This window comes from Emydura macquarii, unplaced genomic scaffold (genome assembly GCF_026122565.2).
Source record: "Emydura macquarii macquarii isolate MOO-44397 ecotype Brisbane River unplaced genomic scaffold, CSIRO-AGI_Emac_v2 contig_1045, whole genome shotgun sequence".
In the NCBI taxonomy this organism is placed as follows: Eukaryota; Metazoa; Chordata; order Testudines; family Chelidae; genus Emydura; species Emydura macquarii.
Window position 1 is genome coordinate 154,947 of NW_027131182.1, and position 23,200 is coordinate 178,146.

At 40.5% G+C, this 23,200-nt stretch overlaps 1 protein-coding gene across 2 annotated transcripts in view; it reads right to left on the bottom strand.

Annotated features, from left to right (window-relative positions):
* RIT2 (Ras like without CAAX 2) overlaps positions 1-23,200 on the bottom strand; it is a 237,420-nt gene that overhangs the window by 111,591 nt on the left and 102,629 nt on the right. For both annotated transcript variants that reach the window (XM_067545620.1, XM_067545621.1), the window contains exon 3: positions 18,860-18,933. In XM_067545620.1, coding sequence (XP_067401721.1) covers positions 18,860-18,933 — 74 coding nt within the window. The remainder of the gene's footprint in view (positions 1-18,859; positions 18,934-23,200) is intronic.

Genomic DNA, 23,200 nt, shown 5'->3' on the forward strand with positions numbered 1-23,200 from the left:
GATCTCACAGAGGTCAGTATAATTTTCTAGATGGGGAAATCAAGTCAGAATGAGAGGAAATGACTTCCCCTTTGTCACCCAGCAAACTGATGGCAGAGTTAGGAATGGAATTAAGGATTCCTTAGTCCTACTCCAGGGCCTTATGCACTAGGCCACACTGTCAGGAGATAAGTAAGACAACAAGACAGATCAAAAGCAATCTCCAAGACCGTACAAATGCTTCTTTATTAAATAACATAGCAACTCTGAGGACAAAAGGATTGCTTCCATAGAAGTAGAATTCTTAGAAATTTAAAGGTGCAACACATAAAAAGCAAAGGCATCACAATTTCAGGAACTACACTCTACACATTTTTGTGTGTGATCTTGGCTTGTACCTCATTGGAAGAGATCAGAGACTCCCTAGGGAGCCCATACTTAATTTGAGAAATGCCCCTCTCTATAGCATCTTCTCTTGTTTTCTGCTTGACTTTAGAACTGGGGATCTGCTAATACATGTTCTTAACCAAAGCTGTCTGCCCGATTACCACAGGAGTCACTCTTATTAAGAAGTTATTTCACATTTATAAAAAAAGCCATGGTGGGGGGGGAGGTGTATGTGGAAAGAGCCAGTGCATTGTCTGTCTATGGCAATGAACAAACAAAGATAAAATGAACAAAAAGGATACAGGAACAACAGAAGGAAAAAACCCCTTCAAAGGACAAATGGGGGTGAGAGTGGGGTGTCAGAAGCATGACCCTGCACTGTGAAGACAACTGTGTGAAAATATTGATTTTCACTTCACAGATTTGCTTATGAGAAAGTTGACATTTTCTTAAATTTATAAGAAAATCATTAATTTGTTGAAGGTGAAGTTTTCTCTGAAAATGCATTTTAAGAACATTATGCTCACCCCATTCTACATGTGACCCCACTGAAGTCAATAGGGCTTGATGGTAAAGTTCTCATGAACACCATTTCCCCCCGTAATGAGACCCAATCTCTTTTTCTTTCCTTTCAGAGGGACTAGTCTCCTTGGAATATCTCAGGGCCTGAGACAGAGGTTCAGTCAAACTGGGGGCAAGTGGCCCAAAGTCATTACTTCATGTGTGGAGCTTTTCACAAGTGAGGCCTGCAGGCAATAGAGCAAGGAAAGTTTTTGTCAGACAAATAGTTTATTGGCCACAGTTTCGGTCAACTCAAAACACAAGTGTGTCCCCAGTAGTTAGGGCACTTGCGGGGGGCCCGGGAGACCCAGGATTGAGTCCCAACTCTGGAAGGGACTTAAACTCAAGTGTTCTACCTAACAGGTGAACACCATAACCACCAGCCTGTAGGCTAGTCCAGGATGGGTTGCTTTCACTCACTCCTGTTGAAATTGTTCCACTTTTTGTATAATTACTTAAATATTTATTAGGCCAAACAGAGATAGCGAGACTGACTCTCAAGTCTGCTGAATGAGGCACTCACCTGGAACCTTGGAGATTTGGATTCAAATCCCTCCACTGAATCTGACAGTTTCCATGGACACCCTTCCACCCCATCATGGCCTTCCATGTTAATCCATGCAAGACTGATATGGAAACCTTCTGTGATGTGGCCACTTCTTCCACAGCTTTCCCACTACACAGTTCTATTGGTGGGGAGGGCACTGCACCATCCTAGGTAATATGAGTGAATTTCATTCTTTCAGCACTCAACAAAAGAACTGGCACAAAGCAGCTTTGGTGAGAAAGTCTGAAAAGATTCTGTACCCTGCTGAAATGACAGCCAAGCTCTTTGCATCACAAGAGTCCAGGGGGTACACCTAGAATCTGCATTGGCATATTTACACCCAGTTGCCACCTGCACTGATTAATGCACAGTCTATCATCAGCTATCAGTGTAAGCAAAGCAATAAGAGTGTTGAACAACCTCAAAGCCTCATCACTTCATCCTTCTCCTCTGGCTTCTCCCTCTGACCAAAACTAATTTTGAAAAAAAAAAAAAATCAGAAATAAAAGCTGCTGTACAGTGAAGAAGAGTTTTCAGCAAGAGGTACCAGATCATCTGAGACAAACCAAACCATCTGCCGCTCAGCTGAAAGGGAGACTGGAGAATTTGATAAGAGCTCAGATATAGAGCAGAATGAGAACAGGGTCTGTGACTTAAACACTGGGGGGGATCGGGGGCTGATATTGATTTACACGAAGGCTCCTTTATGTTACTCCAGCAGTAAAATTACACCTCTTTAAAGGCCCCTTTACACCACTTTGGCAGGGTGTCAGAACAATGTGAATGGGACTTACGGTAAATCAGAATCAGTCACCGGCTCTGCAGTGGACGTGGACTATTGTTATAATCAGTCCATTGATTAACCATCAGTCTCCCTCTCTCCACAGAATTACAGAAAGGAATCTTTCGTCACCCCATTATAAAGAGGAGTGCGCTCTTTGCTACCTGCTAATTTGTGTTGGGAGCAGAGTATGCATCGGAAACGCTGATGTTGTGCAGCATGATGCTACCATGCAAAATAATCTCTGTTCCTGACAAAAGATTTTAAATTTGAATTTAGATTTGGTGACCTTTTGTAACATCTCTGGCATGATTCTCTTAACTCACTGAGGCTACAGCAATGTAAAAACTGGGGTAAGTTCTAGCAGAAGTGAACACCTATGGTTTGGAATGCAATACACAAGTTCAGATAAAAACCACACCCTCGCAGTCCATTGGGTGGGTAGGACACACGCACACTCCATTAAGCAGGTTTCTTGCTCTCAAAGAAGAAAATTAATAGTGCTATTGAAGCAGAGACCATCCAGCATTTAAAATGATATATGCATAATGCAAGACACACAGGTATTTTTCCTCCAGACCATGAAGAGCACAGTTAATGGAGCTGACCCAGACACTGAAATTAAAAAATGCCACCATATACATACACAGTAAAGAGGCCTTGAAATGGGAGTAAACGTAATGCCAAAGCAGTGTAAATGAGCCTTAGTAAAAGTGAGAAACAGGCCCATATATTTTAAAGCCAGAAGGGATAATTATGATCCTCTGATACCTGTGTAATACAGGCTGTAGAATATCACCCAATGATTAAACTTCAAAGCTGATCGAAATAAGAGGGAAGCAAGCTATGTGGTTTCAGATCCTGATAAATAACAGGTGAGCCTGTAACTGCTGGGAGTTCTGCTTTCATTTGGCTAAGTAGCCAAAGCTTATCCTAATCTTCTGACTCTGCAGGAAAAAAAAGCCACAAGTCTCATGCAAATAAGCTCTGTCTTGAGGTTTCTGCTATATCATTCTTCCTACTGTTTTCTGGTCGCAGTCAGAACCTGGGAGTGCTTTAGAGTTCCATAAAAGATTGGTTCATGTTTGGGTCTACAGATAGGCAGCAGTGCAGGGATATGCATTGTTGATTTTCCCCTCAGTGTAATGCACTTGTCCCTAATTCTGGTTATACACATGGAGTGGCTATAAGCCCCTCAGAGACTTTCTAACTTCAGAAGTCTGAAAGGAAAGTAGCCATCAATAGTAGGACAGAATGAACCCAGAGATATTGGGGTTCTGGTTCTCTCTCAAGAGGATCTTATATCACATCCATTACCACAGCCTCAGGATATTAGTAACAACTTAATCAGAAAAACAAAATTTTGGGACATTAAGTAGAGTCCAAACCACTTCTCACTTACTATAGTTTGTGATCTTGGTTAGACTCTCTTCCATTTAAACCAAGGTAGAGCTAGGAGTGTGGTTTCTTTGCTATAGTAGTGGAGGTCCTGATGGAGGCAAAGATTGATCTTTGTTGACCACATGTGCCTACACTAGAGATAAGCCTGAACTGGAACACCAGATCCAAATATCCCTCAACTTAGGAAGTATGGATGTGGATCAGAATCTATAGTTGATCTTTTCAGCCCAAGCTCATCCTTACTTACCATTTTCTCTTCCCAACATACCCTTTTATAGTTTCCAGCTACAGAAACCCTGCTGAAATAAGCCCCACTAATAGTTAATGGGGATACGTTTTCAAACAATGGTGTCATTACTTACATCTTGAATTGTTCGTTTCTGGTTGTGCTGCCCTGCTGACTGATGGAAGAACATTTTGTAGATATTTTTTCAGTGTCAGGGAGACTGAACAGCTACCCAGCTTATGAAGCAAGGGTTCTCCCACTCAATAAGGATGAAAAAATAAAAAGGATCCTTCCCACAATAGAGCAAAGAAGCAGAACAAAGCCATACAAAGATAACAGAAATTCCAAAACATTATCACAGGAGACCTTTGATCTGTTAAAGAACTTCCTAAGTAATTAGGTCTAGCTTTCAGATCTCTATTCCACAATGAGCTTTTTTGGACCCATGTTCCTATTTTTACTCTATCTCCTGGCCACAGATGAGCTTTATAAATTCAACTCTTCTTAAAGAGGCAAACCTCCCTGTTACACTCAACGAAAATATACAATCTCTCATCTGGGAGTCAACACAGTCCTTCCATTCACCCCAGAACAGGGTTGGAAGCACTAAATCAATTTTCCACACTAGCAATAAAACACCTTGAAGCAACAGTCTCTGACTCCGTGAAGTGTCTTTGTCTCTCATGTAAATGCTAATGGTTTCTTCTTTAGGAATAAACACTTTCATAATTTTCTCTTAAATGCATTCACTGAAGCAAGCTTCATTGTTAACGATCTCCAAACACCCCAGGTGCATTTCATTTATTGCATCCCATAAAACAGTTTCCCCCTCCTAATTTGTATTCAAGAAAAAATAAAACAGATTTTCACCTTTTATCACAAAAATGCATCATAACCCATAAAGGGAAGGAATGAATTGCTAAGTAAATATATTTTAGTAAACAACAGAATAACGGTAGTGTGTAGGTAATGACTGCAGCTGGCAGGCAAAGGCTCACCAGGGATTAAAAACAAGCCCATGTCAGCTCACAAAAGGAACACAGACTTACAGTTTTCCCCAGTGTGGCTCAGCAAAGGTGAAACAGGAGGTCATGGAATCAACACATTGATGTTCTGATAAGTGACTAATGACATTCTGGGCTTGCATATTTACTGCCTTATGATGACTTCCACATACATTTTGCTTACCTTACAAATTCTAAGAGAGGATTGTTTTTCCCCCTAACCATCAGAGCTTCAAACCTAACCTGGAATCTGAATATCATCCTGGTCTTTTCTTTGCCTCTTACAGCATGTCATCATCACGCATAGTGAAATTCCTGCCACTGAAATTTAGTTAAGCATTTTGCTGAGGCATGAACACCTGTAGTGTTCTACAAATCATAATAGTTGTGAATAGAAACTTTCAATGTAAAGAAATAGAAATAATTTTTCTATAGCTGTATTGATGTTGTGTGGCTCCCAGAATTAAAGTTCGTTATGATTCTTTGACACAAACAGCCTGATTTTTCCATTGCCCTACACCATGTGTAACCACTTACACCAGTGCAAAGTGGTGCCTGGTGCCACAATTCTTATATGATTGCATCTTGCACTAATGAGGTTCACAGGGAATAGATACTGTGGGCTGATTCTCCTCTCATCTAGCATTCTAAACTACCTCTCTGGCTATCTGTAGGTTTGATCTTCTTCTCTTCATCCCTGCACTCAGAGGTTTGTGCCATGCACATCACCATGAGATCTGGGCACCAGTGTAAATCAGTTTCTCTGACACTGGTGTAGGTAAGAGGGGATGCAGGTCCTATATTCCACTGTTAGGACAGGAACAGTTTTACAGTCTCATTCCCAACCATGACTGTATGTTAAAGTTAAAGGATGAGTTGCTCCAATCAATGAAAAACCTTTGCCTCCTGAGCTGTGATGGTGGACCTCTAGAAGTCAGGTGTGTGAAAGTGGAGATATCCAAAAGGACAAGGATGAAGGAGGAGGCTTGCGATAATAGAGCTTTGAAAAGCAACAGTGTCAGATTAAAGTCAAATCAATCCTTGTAAACAGCCAGTATAAAAAAACCTAACCAAACAAAACTGCAGGGTAATTATGAAATGATCAAACCATTGAATAAACCTAGAGCTGCACTCCAAAGAAGATGCAAATGGTAGAGTTGTCTAGTTGAGAGCCCTGTTAATAGGGAATAATGGTAATCAAGCCTCATCACCTGAAGATACGTATTGATATTGAGAGGTGACTGCGGCCTATAAGTGGTCTTGCAAAATCATGCAGGGTTTTCATAGTGTACATAAAGGAACTTAATGGTGCAGAAAAATAAAGTGAGCAAGATGTAGTGGAAGGATAGTCCAGTGGTGAAGGTGTTAACCTGCAATTCACGAGACTAGGCTTGAATTCCCTGCTCTGCCGAAGACTTCCTGTGTAACATTGGGAAAGTCACTGAGGGTGGAATTCACAAAATTACTTAGTTTCCTAAGTCTGGGATTTAAGCACCGAAACACCTGATTTAGGCTCCACTGAAAGCCACAAAACCATGCTCAGCTGATGCCAAATTTCCAGAGTAAAAGTTCCCTCAGAGCCCAAGTTTCTGCCTTTGGACATCTTCATTGTTGCTTCACGCTAGCTGTTTACCCACCTATCTCACATACAGGGTTCAGTCTTATAGGCATGTTTAGAAGCCACCTAGGGAAGGAGGTCCCATTCCAAATTTGGGTAGCAGAGGAGGTGCTGCCACCCACCTTGCAACTTCTATCCTATTAGTTAAAGCAGTCACTTAAAATTCGGGAAACTTAAGCCTGAAGGGGCTGGTGGGAGAAGGATTTGATTTGATTTGGGGTCTCCTACCTTTCAGGTGCATGCTCTAACTGCTGAGCTGTGGGATATTCTGAACTCCCTTGGTCTCCCCATTGAAGGTATTCCACTGTGGATAAATAATTAAGGAGTCATCGGGCCAGAGAGAACAAGTGAGAATGAGTCTGTAGTCTGGTGATTTTGGTATGGAGGTGGGAGACCCAGGGTCCAGTCTGTTCCAATATTTCTTTAATTATTTATACACGGTGGTACTGCTTCCCTGGGAAAAACTGAGGGAGTTCCACATCAGAATACCCCATAAGTGAGTGGCTAGAATACCCTCCTGAAAGGGGTGGGGGACCCCTGTTCAGATTCTTTCTCCCTCACAGTCTGAGAAGCAAAATGAACCTGGGTCTTCTGTGTCCCAGCTGAGTGCTTTAGCCACTGGGCAAAAAGTTATAAGATGGGGGGCAGCACCACCTCCTCCTCTTCCTGTTTTGTGTGGAGTGAGGCATCCTGCCTAACACATTCTCACAAAAAATGCCTTCAGAGCCTAAGCCTCCTGAGTCCGGGCAAGAGATCCCTGGCTGTGGATTGCTAGCAGAGACAGGTGCCTACCTCCAGCCTGGAATTAGGCACCTGTGTCCATGAAGGAGTGGGGCTTAGGTCATTACCCTGCCATCAGCATCTCTCATCGGCTAACTTAGGAGGCTCACTACCAAGCGTGCTGATTTGTGTGGACTATGTTAGAAGGTGACGACCTTTTCCCATTCATTATATTGGGAGCCTGGCCACGTGACTCGGGCTTTCTGAATCACAATGTTGGTCTTGTGATTTTCTAGGCATCTACAACTTAGGTGCTGAGAGGTTCAGCTTTGCACCCCTTAAGTCCCTTTGTGAATCTAGTCCTTAGTCTTTCTGTGGCTCAGTTGCCCATCTGTTAAATGGGCATACTAGTTCTTCCCTACCTCACAGTATTGTTATGAGGATAAAGATGAAGCTCAGAACTATGGTAATGGGGGGCACATAAATAATAAGAGAAGTACATAGTTTCCAAAGGATGCTGAATGCTGCTGAGGGTCTTCACACCTAGTGACAAATACTTGCCCCTGTCAGAACAACTTGAGGGACATGCTATGAGAAGAATCTTATGGAGTTTTCCTTTCTTCTCCTGCCATAAAATAGGGGGCAGATGCCAATTTGTAGCTAAAAGGAGGAAGATAAAGGAGATCAGAATTGTAAACAGATCTAACTTCATATTTAGGTGCAGTCAGTATATCTGCAGATAAGCTTTTGGTTTTTGGTTTTTCAAGACAAGCACCTGCTGAGCAAAGTTTATTTTGCATTCTCCCACTGTTTTGGTAATTATATAAAACTGCTGTGGCAAACAATGTATTCTCATTAGCTATTAGACCCTAACAAAAACAGAAGAGAAAATCTATCTGAGCTGGTGGAAGAAAGACAAATACAAATATGAAATGTATCTGGTGTAAAAAAGATCCCATATTGCATTAATAATTTTCTTGAAATAATTCCTCTTTTGCCCTTCCTCTCCCCTTTGGAAAGTCACCTCAGCCAAGTCAGGATTTCCCAGAACCAGAAAAAATGGTTGAAATGGATTGGATCAAATAAAATATTCACCAGTCTGAATAAGCAATGAAAACTCAAGCTGAAACATACACTGAGGTTTGCCTGTTTGTTAATTTCATTTTTTTGCACATCTTCCTGGTTCTGCTTGGGGGTGGAATTGAAGTGCTGAAATATTGTATCCTGAAAGAGAGCTTTTGCTTGTACTGTTTCCCATGATCATGAAATGGAAAATACAAAGAATCTCTTTAGAAAGCCTTTTCCTGGGAGATTCCTAGTGCTATCTGGCAGATTCAAAAGATTTGGCTAGTTCAGATAAGGCGTGAATAGGTACATCATCAGTGGCACCTAATACCTTTTTGCTTGAATGGCCCTCTCTTTTCCTTGGAGCCTGCTTTGGAGTCCCATCAGCCAACATATTGGTGGAGCATTCAGTGGCTATAGTGTAGCATGAAACGTTGCTAGCTTGGTTGCCTTGCACCAAAACATGTTTACACTCCCACTGATCCAAATCCTGCAAGGTGCTCACAACCCCTCTCCACCAGAGCCTGTACCCTTGGTCAAGTATTTCTACTATTGTGGCAGCCACCACCAGGCAGCAAAGTTACACATGATCTGAGTGTGTAAGCAAGATTTTACTCTTGGAAGGAATGCTTGTATTGTTGTGAGTTTTAGACTCATAGACTTTAAGATCAGAAGGGTCAGAAGTCTCAAGGTTCTGCTTTGAGGATGCTGTTGCAAGTAGCAAGAGGATTTTCTCACTGCTGGAATCAGTTGTCAGTGCAGAATTGGTTCCTGAGCAGCAGATATAAGTGTCTGGAATGAGACTTCTGAAATATGGGATTGCCTGTCTGCTGTTGTAGCCACATCTGTTCCAGGACTTGTATGCATGTGCAAATAAAGCAAGTAATATTTAGCATATACCCAGACTCTATGTCATGAATTCTCCTCCACTGAGAAGCAGCCCCCAAGGATATCTACCACTCATCAGAGGGGTAATGCTGGTATCGTCAATGGGATACAGGTGTCACTAAAAGGGACAGAACTACATAATGATGTGGTACTGTGAGATTTCGGAGGTGGAGTTTGGGTGATGGTAAACTCATTCCCTGTACAAACTATGCCAACACAGAATGGAATGGAACTGTTTGGAAAATGGTAAGTAATTTCCTGAAAAAATTAGAAACAAACAAAAACAGTCGGGCAGGGATAGGATACAGTGACTTAGACAAATTAGAGGATTGGGAAAAAGAAAGTTGATGTTGTTCAACAAGGACAAGTGCACAGTCCTGCATTTAGGATGGAAAAATCCCAGGCACTGCTACAGACTGGGGACCAACTGGCTAGGCAGCAGTTCAGCAGAAAAGGACTTGGGGATTACAGTGGACAAGAAGCTGGCTATGAGTCAGCAGTGTTCCCTTATTGCCAAGAAGGCTAATGGCATATTGAGCTGCATTAGTATGAGCACTGCCAGCAGATCGAGGGAAGTGATTAGTCCCCCCTCTATTTGGCACTGGTGAGGCCTCATTTGGAGTACTGTGTCCAGTTTTGGGCCCCCCACTACAGAAAGGATCTGGACAAATTGGAAAGAGTCCAGCGAAGGGCAACAAAAATCATTAGGGGGCTGGAACACATGACTTATGAGGAGAGACTGAGGGAACTAGGCTTGTTTAATCTGCAGAAGAAGAATGAGGGGGGATTTGATAGCAGCCTTTAACTACCTGAAAGGCGGTTCCAGGGAAGATGGAACTAGGCTGTTTTCAATGGTAGTAGATGACAGAACAAGGTACAATGGTCTCAAGTTGCAGTGGGGGAGGTCTAGGTTGGATATTAGGAAAAAGTTTTCACTAGGAGGGTGATGAAGCACTGGAATGGGTTACCTAGGGAGGCGGTGGAATCACTATCCTTAGACGTTTTTAAGACCTGGCTTGACAAAGCCCTGGCTAGGATGACTTAGTTGGGGTCGGTCCTGCTTTGAGCAGGGGTTGGACTAGATGACCTCCTGAGGTCCCTTCTAACTCTTATCTTCTAGGATTCTATGAATATTCACCCCAATTTTGTTTTTGGAAATTTTCCAGGTTTTTGTTGTGGTGTTTCTGTTTGCTTGTTGGTTTTGCAGGGAACAAACACAAACTGATGTTTTTGGAAAATCTATTTATCTGTCACAAAGCCACAAAATGTTGTGTGTTTTGGAAAAAGAAAAAAAAAGTCAGGGTCTCCTAGAAAAACAAACAGATCGGACATTTCAAATGAAATACATATTTCCATGAAAATTTTGTTTAGAAAAAAGTCTTTCTTGTAAAGGAAAAATAGTTTCAAGAAAAGATTGTCACCCAGCCCTAATATGGAACTGTGACCATGAACAGAACCTGTTTTGTCCTGCAATAAGAATCCTTGGGGAAGGGGAGTGGTGGAAATACTGGCTGACATTAGACATGATTAAGGGCACAATGCTGCCTTTGGTTGTCCCACTGGTGCAGTGGTGATATGATTTGAAACCCACTTTTTGTGGGGGAGTGGGGACATCAACACCTCTGGCATCAATAAACCCTGATATTCATTGTTAACCAAAATCTGTTTCCTAGAGCCATGAGTTACACTTGTCTGATGGAGAGGTAAACAGGTGTAGAAAGTTAAAGTGACATACTTGGTTATGCTGTGATTCATTCGATGACAGAGACAGGAAATGAACTCAGGAATCTTAACTCCCGATCACCTGCTCTAACTAGACAAACTGTCTTCATGCAACATAGGTCCTTCTCTCACTGAAGTCAGTGACTGCTTTGCCACAGATTTTAACATAACAAAAAGAAGCCCTCCATTGTTGTGATCTGTTCCTGTCACTGAATCTATGATTTACCAGTATATCTTTGTTTAATATGTTTCCCAAACCTCAAATGCTTCTCCCAAATTTTCCGTTTCTGAAACAACATGATTTAGTGATGAGATGGATTTTGTCTCTCTCTGTGAGACTGAGTGTCAAAATATAGACTAGTTTGCCACGATAAGGAATTCAGGAAAGAATTCAGTATGATGCTTTGATTTTTTTCTGAATGCCGGCATCAGCCTGCCAAACAAATAAATATAAAAAAAAATCAAATTATTGCTATTCACCTAGCACACTGAGTTAATAATGTTCACTACTTAGTTCACTAATAGTGCCTTAAAAATAAAATGAGAATACTTCATTTACACATTACAGTATATAAGAGAATGTGCATTATCATTATTTTCTCCATAAAAGAAAAAGCTCTAAAGGCCCATTAAAATATAATTACTGCCAAAACTGCATTTTACATTTCCTTGAGATAAGCTTCAGTAGTGTGATTTGAAACTCGACTTGCCCTGTTTCAGGATTATTGAGCAGCATGTTTTGATAATAACTAGAAGGGTCACAGATAATAATCTGAGTGAGTCATCAGACTAGATGTTTAGTCTCGGAAAGTGTGTTTATCTGAAGGGCTCTTGGGTAAATATGGTTCCCCCTTCAAAGCCTGAAGCAGAAGGTAAAAATCCTAGTCCTAGAGGTTGGCGGGATAAACACATCTTGTGATTTGCTACCAATTTGAGAGAGAGATTTCAGTACAGAGTGTGCTGTTGTTGTCAGGTTGGAAGTGCCTGCCTGAAAATGAATTCATACACAAAAAGCTCCAGACAAAGGAAATTCTCCCTTAAATAATATCCCATAGTCAAAGGTCAGTTTTTCAATCTGGAAGCCAAAGGTCAGTTTTTCAATCTGGAAAATATGCTTCTGTACCAACTGCATTTAAAAAATTCCACTTCTGGACGTGCAAAATTGGTACAATAATCGTGCATATGTAAGTTCTGATTCTCAGGTGCATTTACCTGTTTTTCTGTGCTAGTGTCCTCTCTGTTTACAAATGAGTTTGCCTGCCAGTCTAGGGTTTTCCAGGGTTCTCTTTCTGGAAGTAGGGTTCTGTGTAGAGCTTTTCTTTTTTAAAGCCCTTTGTGGAGACTCAGTAAGGAGCTTTGGATCATGAGCCATAAGGGACAGGAATAAGAGCCAATGTGTCCACGAATGGTGGAAGAACATAAAGGAGATAACTGCTGTGTGTGTTTATGAGGAGGTATTAAACAGGGCTGAAGAAGCAGAAACATGTTTTCAATTTAGAATGGAGAATGTGAAAGTGAGAAATGTGGTTCTGTGGGAAAGCTCTTTGTGAAGGGCTGGAGTAGCTGGAGTTTGCCAGTCACTGATAATCAGTAGATGGATCTGAGGCAAAAATAAAGGACTAAAAGCCTGAGTCTCCTTTCACTTACATCAGTATAATTCCTGAACCTTTCCTTTGAGATTAATGGAGTTATACTGTGGAAGACAAATTTACGTGAAAGAAGATTCAGGTCTTGTGGGTCAGGTAACACAGTGAGAACAACCAACAGACAGAGAGCAGCATACGGGTGATTTTCAAGGGAGATAGTTCACCAAGAAACATCTAGGAGAAAGAGGCTGAAAACTCACTTCAAATCTCCTTCCTAGTAATGGCTCCATCCTGTTCCCCCTGCTCAACTGGAGTTTTGTTATTAACTCCAAAGACACTAGAATCAGGCTTTGAGGCAACTGCAGCATGCAAATTAGAGATGTTAGAAAAGCATCCATTGAAAAGATGTTGCTCTTGAATACATGGTTCCATCAAAATCAAAGTTTTCCACAAGATTTTTACAAAATGTTTTCTTTTTCAAAGTCAACATTTTGAAACAAACCAAATGGATTCATTTTAAAATGTCAATATTCAACGTTTTGTTTCAAACTGACATTTTGACTTCCAATGTCATTCTTATATTATTTTAAGCTGAATTGCCAATTCATAGTGAAAACATTCAGGTTGTATAGATATTTCAATTCAATTTTAAAAAAAAAGTAATTTTTTGTTTCCTCATTTCCAAATTAAAATATTTCTGAACTTCAAGTTCTGGAAATGTTCCCATATTTTGACTTTTTGTCCCAATTTGGAATGAAAACAATGATAGAACTAGCAGTTTTCATGTGATGGAAATTTTGTTTCCAATGTGCTCTAATGCAAACAAAATGAGAGTTGGGCAAACTCCAAAACACTGATTAGCAGAAAAAGGAAATGTTCACACTAGGTAGCACAACACAACATTCAACATGTTGCACCAATTAGGGCAGAGAAGATAGCATAGAATTATACAATCATAGGACTGGAAGGGACCTTGAAAGGTCTTCTAGTCCAGTCCCCTGCACTGAAGACAGGACCAAGCATTATCTAGACCATCCTAGACAGGTGTTTGTCCAACCTGCTTTTAATCTCCAATGTCAGAGATTCCACAACCTCCCTAAGCAATTTCTTCCAGTGCTTAACTACCCTGACAGTTAGGAAGTTTGTCCTAATGTCCAATCTAAACCGCTATTTAAGCTCATTTCCTCTTATCCTATCTTCAGAGGTTAAGAACAATTTTTATCCTTCCTCCTTGTAACTATCTTTTATGTACTTGAAAACTGTTATGTCCCTCCCTCAGTCTTCTCTTCTCCAGACTAACCAATCTAAATTTTTTTTAATCTTCCCTCATAGGTCATGTTTTCTAGATTTTAATAACAGTTACTCTTCTCTAGACTTTCTCCAATTTGTCAACATCTTTCCTGAAATGTGGTGCCCAGAATTGGACACAATACTCTAGTTGAGGCCTATTCAGTGCGGAGTAGAGCGGAAGAATTAATTCTTGAATCTTGCTTATAACACTCCTGCTAATACATCCCAGAATGATGTTTGCTTCTTTTGAAGCAGTGTGACAATGTTGACTCATATTTAGTTTGTTATCCACTATGATATCCTGATCTTTTTCTGCAGTACGCCTTTCTAGGCAGTCATTTCCCATTTTGTACATGTGTAACTGATTGTTCCTTCCTAAGTGGAGTACTTTGCATTTGTCCTTACTGAATTTCATCCTATTTACTTCAGACCATTTCTCCAGTTTGTCCAGATCATTTTGAATTTTAATCCTATCCTTCAAAACACTTGCTGCAACCCCTCCCAGTTTGGTGTCATCTGCAAACTTTATTAGTGTACTCACCTTATAAACATGGACACACCTGTGGTAGGAGACAAGAAAGGAAGCATCGCTCCAATATAGCTCCTGCCAGCAGCAGGGAAGAATGACAGCAGAGAAGGACCAGTTGTGTACAGAGGAGGGAAGTTGGGATTCACAGAACATTTGGACTCTTTTGTGACAAGAGCTTGCTTGGGTTTGATGGTCTCCATATAAGGAGAAGGGGAAAACAATTGACTGGATTAAAAACTGCCTTAGCTCAATGGCTTGTTCACCTGTTTTTGTTTTAAACTAGGTGTAGAAGTTCAGAACCAGCAATGTATTTCTCAAATCACATCTATGTTTATAATGGTCCCAACCAACAACCTCCCCCCCCGCCAGTGCCCCTGATCTGAACACTCCAGACTTCGATACAAATTCAGATATATACCATATATAAGCTTTGCAGTCTGGGCCCAACTCTAGCATAAAAACATTAAATGGAAATGAGTCACAGCATTCAGTCAGAGGTAAAAAGTTACAATTAATGTATATGCACCACAGGCAAAGTGAAAAAGATATTTGAGATGGGATTTTAGGAAGTTCATATTTGCTACTTCTACCTCTGTCATATTATCTAATATAAAAATAATTCACCAGATTTTACTGGGAGAAATTCTCCTCCCTTTTACACTAATGTATATCTAGAATTAACTCTTCAGTGAAATTACTCCAATTTTACATTAGCGTAAACAAATTGGCCCTTTGTGAGGTGTATGTTCTAGCAAAGGGGTATTTTCAATGGAAATATTCTCTATGCATCTGATTTTATTCTACAGAGCATATGAAGTTGCTTGCCCTTTTATCAAACTCTTAATCCTGGCACTCATGGCAGGCATGTTATGCAACTTCAAAAGGCTCATGGAGTCATATGGTGTTCAAAGTTTAAATGAAAAAACCTTTTCAATTGGCACAAGAAAAAAGTAGCTAAGGCAGGTGACCACCTGTCCCTTATTTTAAGACTGAAATGCATTAAAGCTGACAACTACCATTTTAAACATTAAATTGAAGCTTATGATAATTCCATTGTATACCTGAGGGCAGTAAAAATGTACATTTGAGAGAAAAATACATGATATGCTAAGAGCAATGGCATTTTCATAAAATGTCCCTTAAAATAAAGTGGTGTTTCTTATTTTTCATATGGTTCTCCCTTCCTTCCATCCAGTCAAAGTGGTCACCCTAAAATAAGCTGTGAGTGGTCTGAAGTGACTATCTTTAACTGCTGAAACCGTCTTTTAGGCCTCAATTATATTTGCCTGTGAGATTATTCTTATATTACTGTGATGGGGTTTGCAGATACCATACTAAGGGCTTGTCTACACTCAAAATGCTACAGCAGCACAGTTGCGCCACTAGAGCACGTCAGCGCAGACGTCACCTATACCGGCGGGAGGGGTTTTCTCATTTGTGTGGCTAATTCACCTCCCCAAGAGGTGGTAGCTAGCTTCCCTCAACCTAGCACTGTCTACACAAGGACTTAGGCTGGCTTAACAACACTGCTCCGGGGAGTGGATTTTTCATATCCCTGACCAACATAATTAAATCAACCTAATTTTTAGTGTAGACCAGGGAGTTGTGGAGCAGTATTGGCCAAGAAGACCCTGCTCCTCAGCAGCAGCAGAACATGCTCTAAATGGATGACCTGCTTAAAAGGGGACTTCTAACAGTCAAGCAGCGAAGAGAGTGAAGGAGAGACTGTCTGCAGCCAGATTGTAATTTCTGGCCCTGAGGGATCTACAGGGGATGGGTCCAGACTGTGGGTAAGACTGGCCTTGGGGGCCAAGGTTCTGATCCCCTTTTCTCCCCTGCTTCTCCCTGCCAAGGGAGAGGAATTAGATACTGAAAGTGATCTAGGAAACCCCAACTGACTGCCTGAGTTATTGAGACTGTGTGAGCAGCCCTTTGAGAGGGAAGCCGAATGCTGGGATCATACTCCAAACAGAAGAGAAAACAGGGAAGGTCGGAAGTGGACCATGGCAGGCTGGTCTGTTCCATCAGCTAGAGGAGACTAAGACTGTCCTCACTTCTTCCCCCTTGGGCCCTGGGTTGGGATCTGGTGGAAAGGGGAGGCCTGGGTACCTGAACCCTTCCCCCCTCCTCTGCCTGACTGGGACAGTACAGGGAGCACTGGGGAACTGTGGACTGTAACTCAACCGCTAGGTCTTCAGATTGTCTGGCAAGGCCATTCCAAGATTCTGAGAGATCGTTGAGCCATGGCTTGATGGCCCCAAGTTCACCCCCCTATAATTATAATATACTACATTATATTATTATAGAGAATATAAGAAATAGAGAAATATCCTCCTTTTAGCCTATTTTAAAATAATAATTCTGATGCAACAACCCGCTTCAGTCAGTGTATCTCAGTGATGGACATTGAGTTATGCTCTCTTAAAACACATACTAATTCAACCACATATAATGCATGAGAAAAAGCAAAGCTAAAAATCTGGGTCAAATCTTCAGCTGGTGTAAATCAGCATAGCCAATGAAGTCAATGGAGCTGTGCTGATACGTACCAGCTGAGGTTCTGGCCTTCCGACTCAGCAATAACTCTAAACACTTCTAAACTGTTCCACAAAGATGTGTATATTTTACACTCTTTTTTTTTAATAGACAGGAAAACCGAGCTATGACTTGTCTATACACCACAGTGCATGTCAATGGCAGAGGTGACAGAAGAACATTTGTGTCCTGATTCTCAGTATGGTGCCCCCATGTACCAGACCGTATTCCTGAACCACTACAAATTAGCAAGGTGTGAGATAAGTGCACAAATGTGGGTTTCTGGGCCATCTTCTGAGGATTTTCTCCCTCATCTCTTGGAAATCACAGTGGCTGGTGAAACCTGACATTTAGGATGGGAACTTCAGAAGTAGTCCGTGTTGGTATAACTCTGGTCCCATTAATGTCAAATGCATTTTCCCAGTGACTTCAATGGAACTAGGGCTGACACTGAGTACTTTTGAAAAATCCCACTCTTAACTATTAAGTTTGCCTTTTATCTTTGCAATACGTGTATTAAAATCAATATTTTTATATATAGGAAATCACAAAAAATTGGCACTTTCAGAAGTTTTTACTTCCTTGTCCTTGCTAAAAACATGCAGGGGCTTCTCTTAGTAAGAACATGATATTTTGGGGTAGAGAACCAAACAACTGGAGTGACAGAGGGGACGGACCTCTGAGAATCTGGAGTGGAATGAAGCAAGCAATAGAATCATAGACTAATAGAAGATATGGGTTGGAAAGGACCTAGTCCAACCCCCTGCTCAAAGCAGGACCAACCCCAACTAAATCATCCCATCCAGGGCTTTGTCAAGCTGGGTCTTAAAGAACTCTAAGGACGGAGATTACACCACCTTCCTTGGTGACCCATTCCAGTGCCTCAACACTCTCCTACTAAAAAAATATCCTAATATCCAACCTAGACCTTGCCCACAGCAACTTGAGACCATTTGCTCCTCATTTTGTCATCTGCCACCACTAAGGATAGCTTAGTTTCATCCTCCCTGAAACCCCCCTTCAGGTAGTTGATGGCCGCTATCAAATCACCCCTCATTCTTCTCTTGTGCAGAGTAAATAAGCCCAGTTCCCTCAGCCTCACCTCATAAGTCATGTGCTCCAGCCCCCTAATCATTTTTGCTACCCTCCCCTGGATTTTCTCCAATTTGTCCACATCCTTCCTATAGTGGGGGGGCAGAAACTGGACACAATAGTCCAAATGTGGTCTCACCAGTGCCAAATAGAGGGGAATAATCACTTCTCTTGATCTGCTGGCAATGCTCCTACTAATGTAGCCCAATATTCCATTAGATTTCTTGGTAATCAGGGCATACAATAAACTTTCTCTGGAGTGCCCTGGGGCTTTCAAGCATGATATATAACATTATGGCCCTCATAGGTTTTCTGAACCATAGGTAAACTAGACTTCCAAAATCCATCTAACTATGCATTCCCTACAGACTGACAGAGGTGAATCCATTATGTAACTGTTTCAAATAGTGCTGGGTTTGATTTTATTCTGTTTTTTTCTTTAACCTTACTATATAATTTTACTTTATATATACGACACAAAGATCTGCTTACATAACGGGAATTTATTGATAATGGAATTTAAGATAGAGGGGGGAAATATAAATAAATGTAAAAGTATAAGATATAAGTAAACTACAAAATATTGCTATTATTGACTAAAGACCAGAGATCAGAAATATTAAGGTCAAATGTGCAGTAACATTTATGCATGTCTTCATTACAACACACTCTCCATGTGTATATGTGAAAAAGCTTTATTGTACTTATCATTTGAACTAATGTTGGCTATCTCTACTAGACAGTTAACTGAGTCACATTATATTTCTGATGCGCCCCTTGAGCTCTTTTGTACTAATTCCCACATGTTGTGTTCAAACTTTCGTTCCTGAATAGTGAGGTTTATCTCTATCCTTAGAACTCATATATTGGTGGTAATGGTCTTTGCTTTTATCTCTGATAGAAAGTTTTACATTAAGGCACTACTCACCTGTCCAGCAGTGTCTAGAATGTCCAAGTAAGCTGGTTCATCATCAATTCGTACCTGAGTTTTATAAGCATCCTCTGTAAAACACAAGGCAGTAGGGGCAGCTTAGTGAATAGAAAAAGAAACAAGTTTTCAGGCTCAGAGTGGGATTTTCAAATGCCCTCAGTGTAGGCTTGTGTTGACTCCCACTGAAGTCAACAGGAGTATTACCATTGATTTGAATGGCAGCAGAGCTAAGCCAGTGCTGAGGGCTTTTGAAAATCCCACCACAAATCCAAAGTGAGAGCTTATAAGGAATTTAGGAAAGAAGAAACGAGGCATCCATTTTTATTACAATTCCCCAGTACACTGAATGGGTGATATTCACTCTGTGCAGAAGGCTTGCACAAAGCCAAAATACCATTTAATTCCTAACGATGCATAAGTCTTCTTCTGGCTTTTCTATCCAAGGGTGGATTTCACCTTATAAGAATAATACTATGCATTTACAAAGTGGCTTTTATTCAGATACCTCAAAGCACTGAACAAAAGACCATTGGAATTAGTGGGAAAGACATCCATTGACTTCACTGAGCTTTGGATAAGCCCCTTGGTAGACATTAATTAATTAAGTCTCACTACATCCCTGTGAGGTAGGTAAATTGATTTACCTTTTAATATATCATTTCAGTATTCTCACCCTAAACCACTGTGCTTGGTGGACCATTCTATTCACTCTTGGTTTGTCAAATTAAATATTTTTAAAGGGCTAACTAATATTTGTATTTATTGTTTTACTCAAAATTCTATTTCATTCCTCTTTCATTATGTATATTTCCCTGTCAAGGTTCAATGGAGCCGAGGCATAGGACAATATTTATATTGGAAATAGTGGTAAACACTATCTGTGTTGTTTAATTAAAGAATAATGCAAGTGTGGTTATGCTGATGGATGGTACACCTTAGCTGTGCTGTGAGACATGAAGTGAAGACAAGTGCTTCCAATGTACCGGAGAAGTGTCATTAATCAGCATGACTATATTGGTCAGCAATGTCCTATGGCTTGATCGTGCAAACCCTCTACAGTCAGAATGCCCAGGGTCAGAAAACTTTCAGGGCTGGGTCCTGAATGGCATTATATTGTGGGTAGCAGGAAATATAATTAGTACAATCAAACTCCTTTCTTAGAGATGTTGGACTCCTCAGTAACACACATTATAATAGCTTATTCAAAAAGCATTAAAAGTGCAATTCGGATTGTACAATAAAACATTCACAAATGAAAAATGCCCAAAGTAAATGCCGCCTGCACAGCCTTAACTCTGCTTCCTTCTGTGCATGCATTTCCATTTAGGGTATGTGTACCCAGCAAAAGCTGCGCTCAGACTAGACTACCTGAGCTATCTTGAATCCCATTCATGCAGGTAACAAACAATAGGGAAGAGCACCGCAGAGCACGGATTTCAGGGTGGGCTAGTGAGTCAAACGTGCACCCTGGGCCCATTCCCAGACTTATGCTGCTTTTTTTTTTTACCCATGGTATCTGGGTTCAAACTGACTCAGGTAGGCTAGCCTGAACACAGTTTTTGCTGTTGAGGCATACCCACAGTCTTTAATGACATGATCACACATTATTATTTCCATGGAACCCCTACCTCTTTCAGGCCCCAATTCAGCAAAATATTTACACGCATGCCTGATTTTAAGCAAATGAGTATCCCCAGTGATAATGGAATTCCTCACATGCTTGAAGTTCAGTATGTGATTAAACACCAGGCTGAATCACGGCCTCATCATCCCATCCAATCTGCAGTGAAGTCAATGGATATCTTTCCATTGTGCACTGAATAGTTCCTCAATGAGCAGGCTGGATAATACCTGGTGCATTAAACAGCACAAAATTTTAATTACCCTATCCAGGTGTGAAGGGGAGGGTTGCATGCAGTGCCACTGCTATCTGTCAACCAAAAATTAATACAAAATTATTTATTTCCTCAATGTAAATTTAATTGTTAATATTTTAAAAGAATGTTTTAATACACATTGTATGTATATTTATGTAATATGTGTCATCCTCACAACCTCAGCCCTTGCTTTGTTGCTGCACTCTCCTCAGCCTGCATATTATGGTATTATGGTCCAATTTCTGCTCTGACTTGGACCAGTGTAAATTCAAAGTCCACTTATTTCAGTGCAGTTACATCAGATGGGCATTGTTGTAACTGAAAACAAAACTTAGTCAGAAATGAGGCCAGGGCCCAAAACACATGCTTCCAGAAATGAGTTGATGAGAGCCTCTTGCTAACAAAGCCATCCATCAGCTTCCATGAAGGAGAATCTCAGCTTCCAATGTAAAAAAAATAAATACATTAAAGGTTTGATACTCCATTGTGATACTCTAGTTTGATTCCAGTGCAATTTCGTTGGAATCAATAGGATTGCTCCTGTATAAATCTGGATCAATACAATCAGGCCCTATGCTCACAGCCCTTTTGCCTTAGGAAAGTAACACTGAACATGAAAACTAGTGCATTATTCACATTTATTCAGTGCTTTTAATCCAGAGGTCTCAATGCACTTTGCAAACATGAGTGAGAATTCTCATCCCAATCATCCACTGGGAAAACTAAAGCACAAGAAGTTCCATTACTTGCCTGAAATCACACAGTGAGCCAACGACATTCCATAACTTTCTATTATTTTCTATCTAATTCTTTATACATCCTAACATTTTCATAGTTTTTTTTGTGAATTATACTGCATATAGAGCAGAGGTTTGAGCTGCCCACAATAGTGACCAAGTGTTTGACTTAAGTGGATCTCTGTGCAGATGTACAGATCTACCCACATGTATCTGATTCTCTTAGTTTAAGATAAAATGCAGTAAATGGGTGAAACAAACATGTGACAGTGTGAAGTGGACCAGAGTGGGGGGATGGCTAACAGTAATTTGAACATAGACTATGTGCATGCAAAATTTGTAGATGTAATGAGCCAATCGGTAGGAGCAATCTCTAAATCAGCACAATCTAAATAAAAGTAGAAGTATTGTTAGGGCTAGTTGAAAATTTCTGTCAACTTTGGACAAAAATCAGGGTTTTCAACTAAACAAAAGGTGTCACTGAAAATGTCTGCTTTCTTTGGGGCGGGGAGAGGAGGAATGACATTTTTATTGGAAAACCAAAAGCCACAAAACCAAACATTTTAAGCCAGAAATTATTTTGGGGGGCTTTGGAGATTTTTGATGAACACTCAAAATTTCTCACGGGAAAAAAAAACATTCCAACTGTCCCTATTGTATTGACTATTATTAATTATTTTATTTTTAACTTTTTTCTTCCTTCTATTGATCTCTCATTTAAGAAGAAAGGAAACACTTTTGGAAGTAAGAGTTTAACATACTTTGTCTTAACACCACAGTTGTCCTTTGTATTCTTCACACATTCTTTATTTGTTTAGAAATACTTTTTGTGATTCCCATTTTCCTGCAAAGATTTACAGAATCTTTCCCTTTATATACCTCCCCGCCTCTGGTTTTTTTTTTTTTTTTTTTAACTATTCAGACTGTAAGGTCATAGTTCTGGAGATAGGAGCACATTAATTACACCAAATTGGAGCTGCAATAAATTATTAGCTAAGCATCAGATAAACTAGGTTCATAAAAATATATATCAGAGAGCTTCTTCTGCTACAAGCAGGCAACCTCTTTATGGCAAATTGACTTAATCAGCTTAGTCCATGGCAAAATTAATTTAGGATACAATCTAAAGGAAATTTGGAATGGACTTTTCATCTGCATCATAAAGACATGTTTCATTTCCTGAAATATAGGTGACCTGCCTTGTTCCTGCAGTAGCTAATGATGTTCACATCCCTGCCACCAAAATATTCCCCTTTCTTTTCCATCTTCCACACTACCTATCACATGCACTTACAAACAATCAGTTACTGCCTTTTATATCCAGCCAAATGGTGTTTTAATTTGCTAGTTGGGTGCCATTTGAGCAGAGGGTGTTCAGGCTCAGTCAGTCAGACTCTGCGGGTCTTCATCTTTTTGCTTTCAATGTGTGCTAAAAGGACAACAGATGACCCTCTCTTGATGTACATAGATTCCTGCTATGCTAGCATATCAGTTCCTGGATTCTTACACACATAGCGCCTGATTCTAAAACTCATCGTGTCATGAAAAGTCACATTGTCTCCAGTAAGACCTCCAGTAAGAGTAAGGACTATTCAAATAAGAAAGATGTCCAGCATCAGGTCCCAACACTCCATACCAGTCAATGGATGTAAATCACCCTATGGTGAGATAAGGTAAATATATCCTTAGAAATCAGTCAGCAAATTCTACAGGGCATGTAAAGT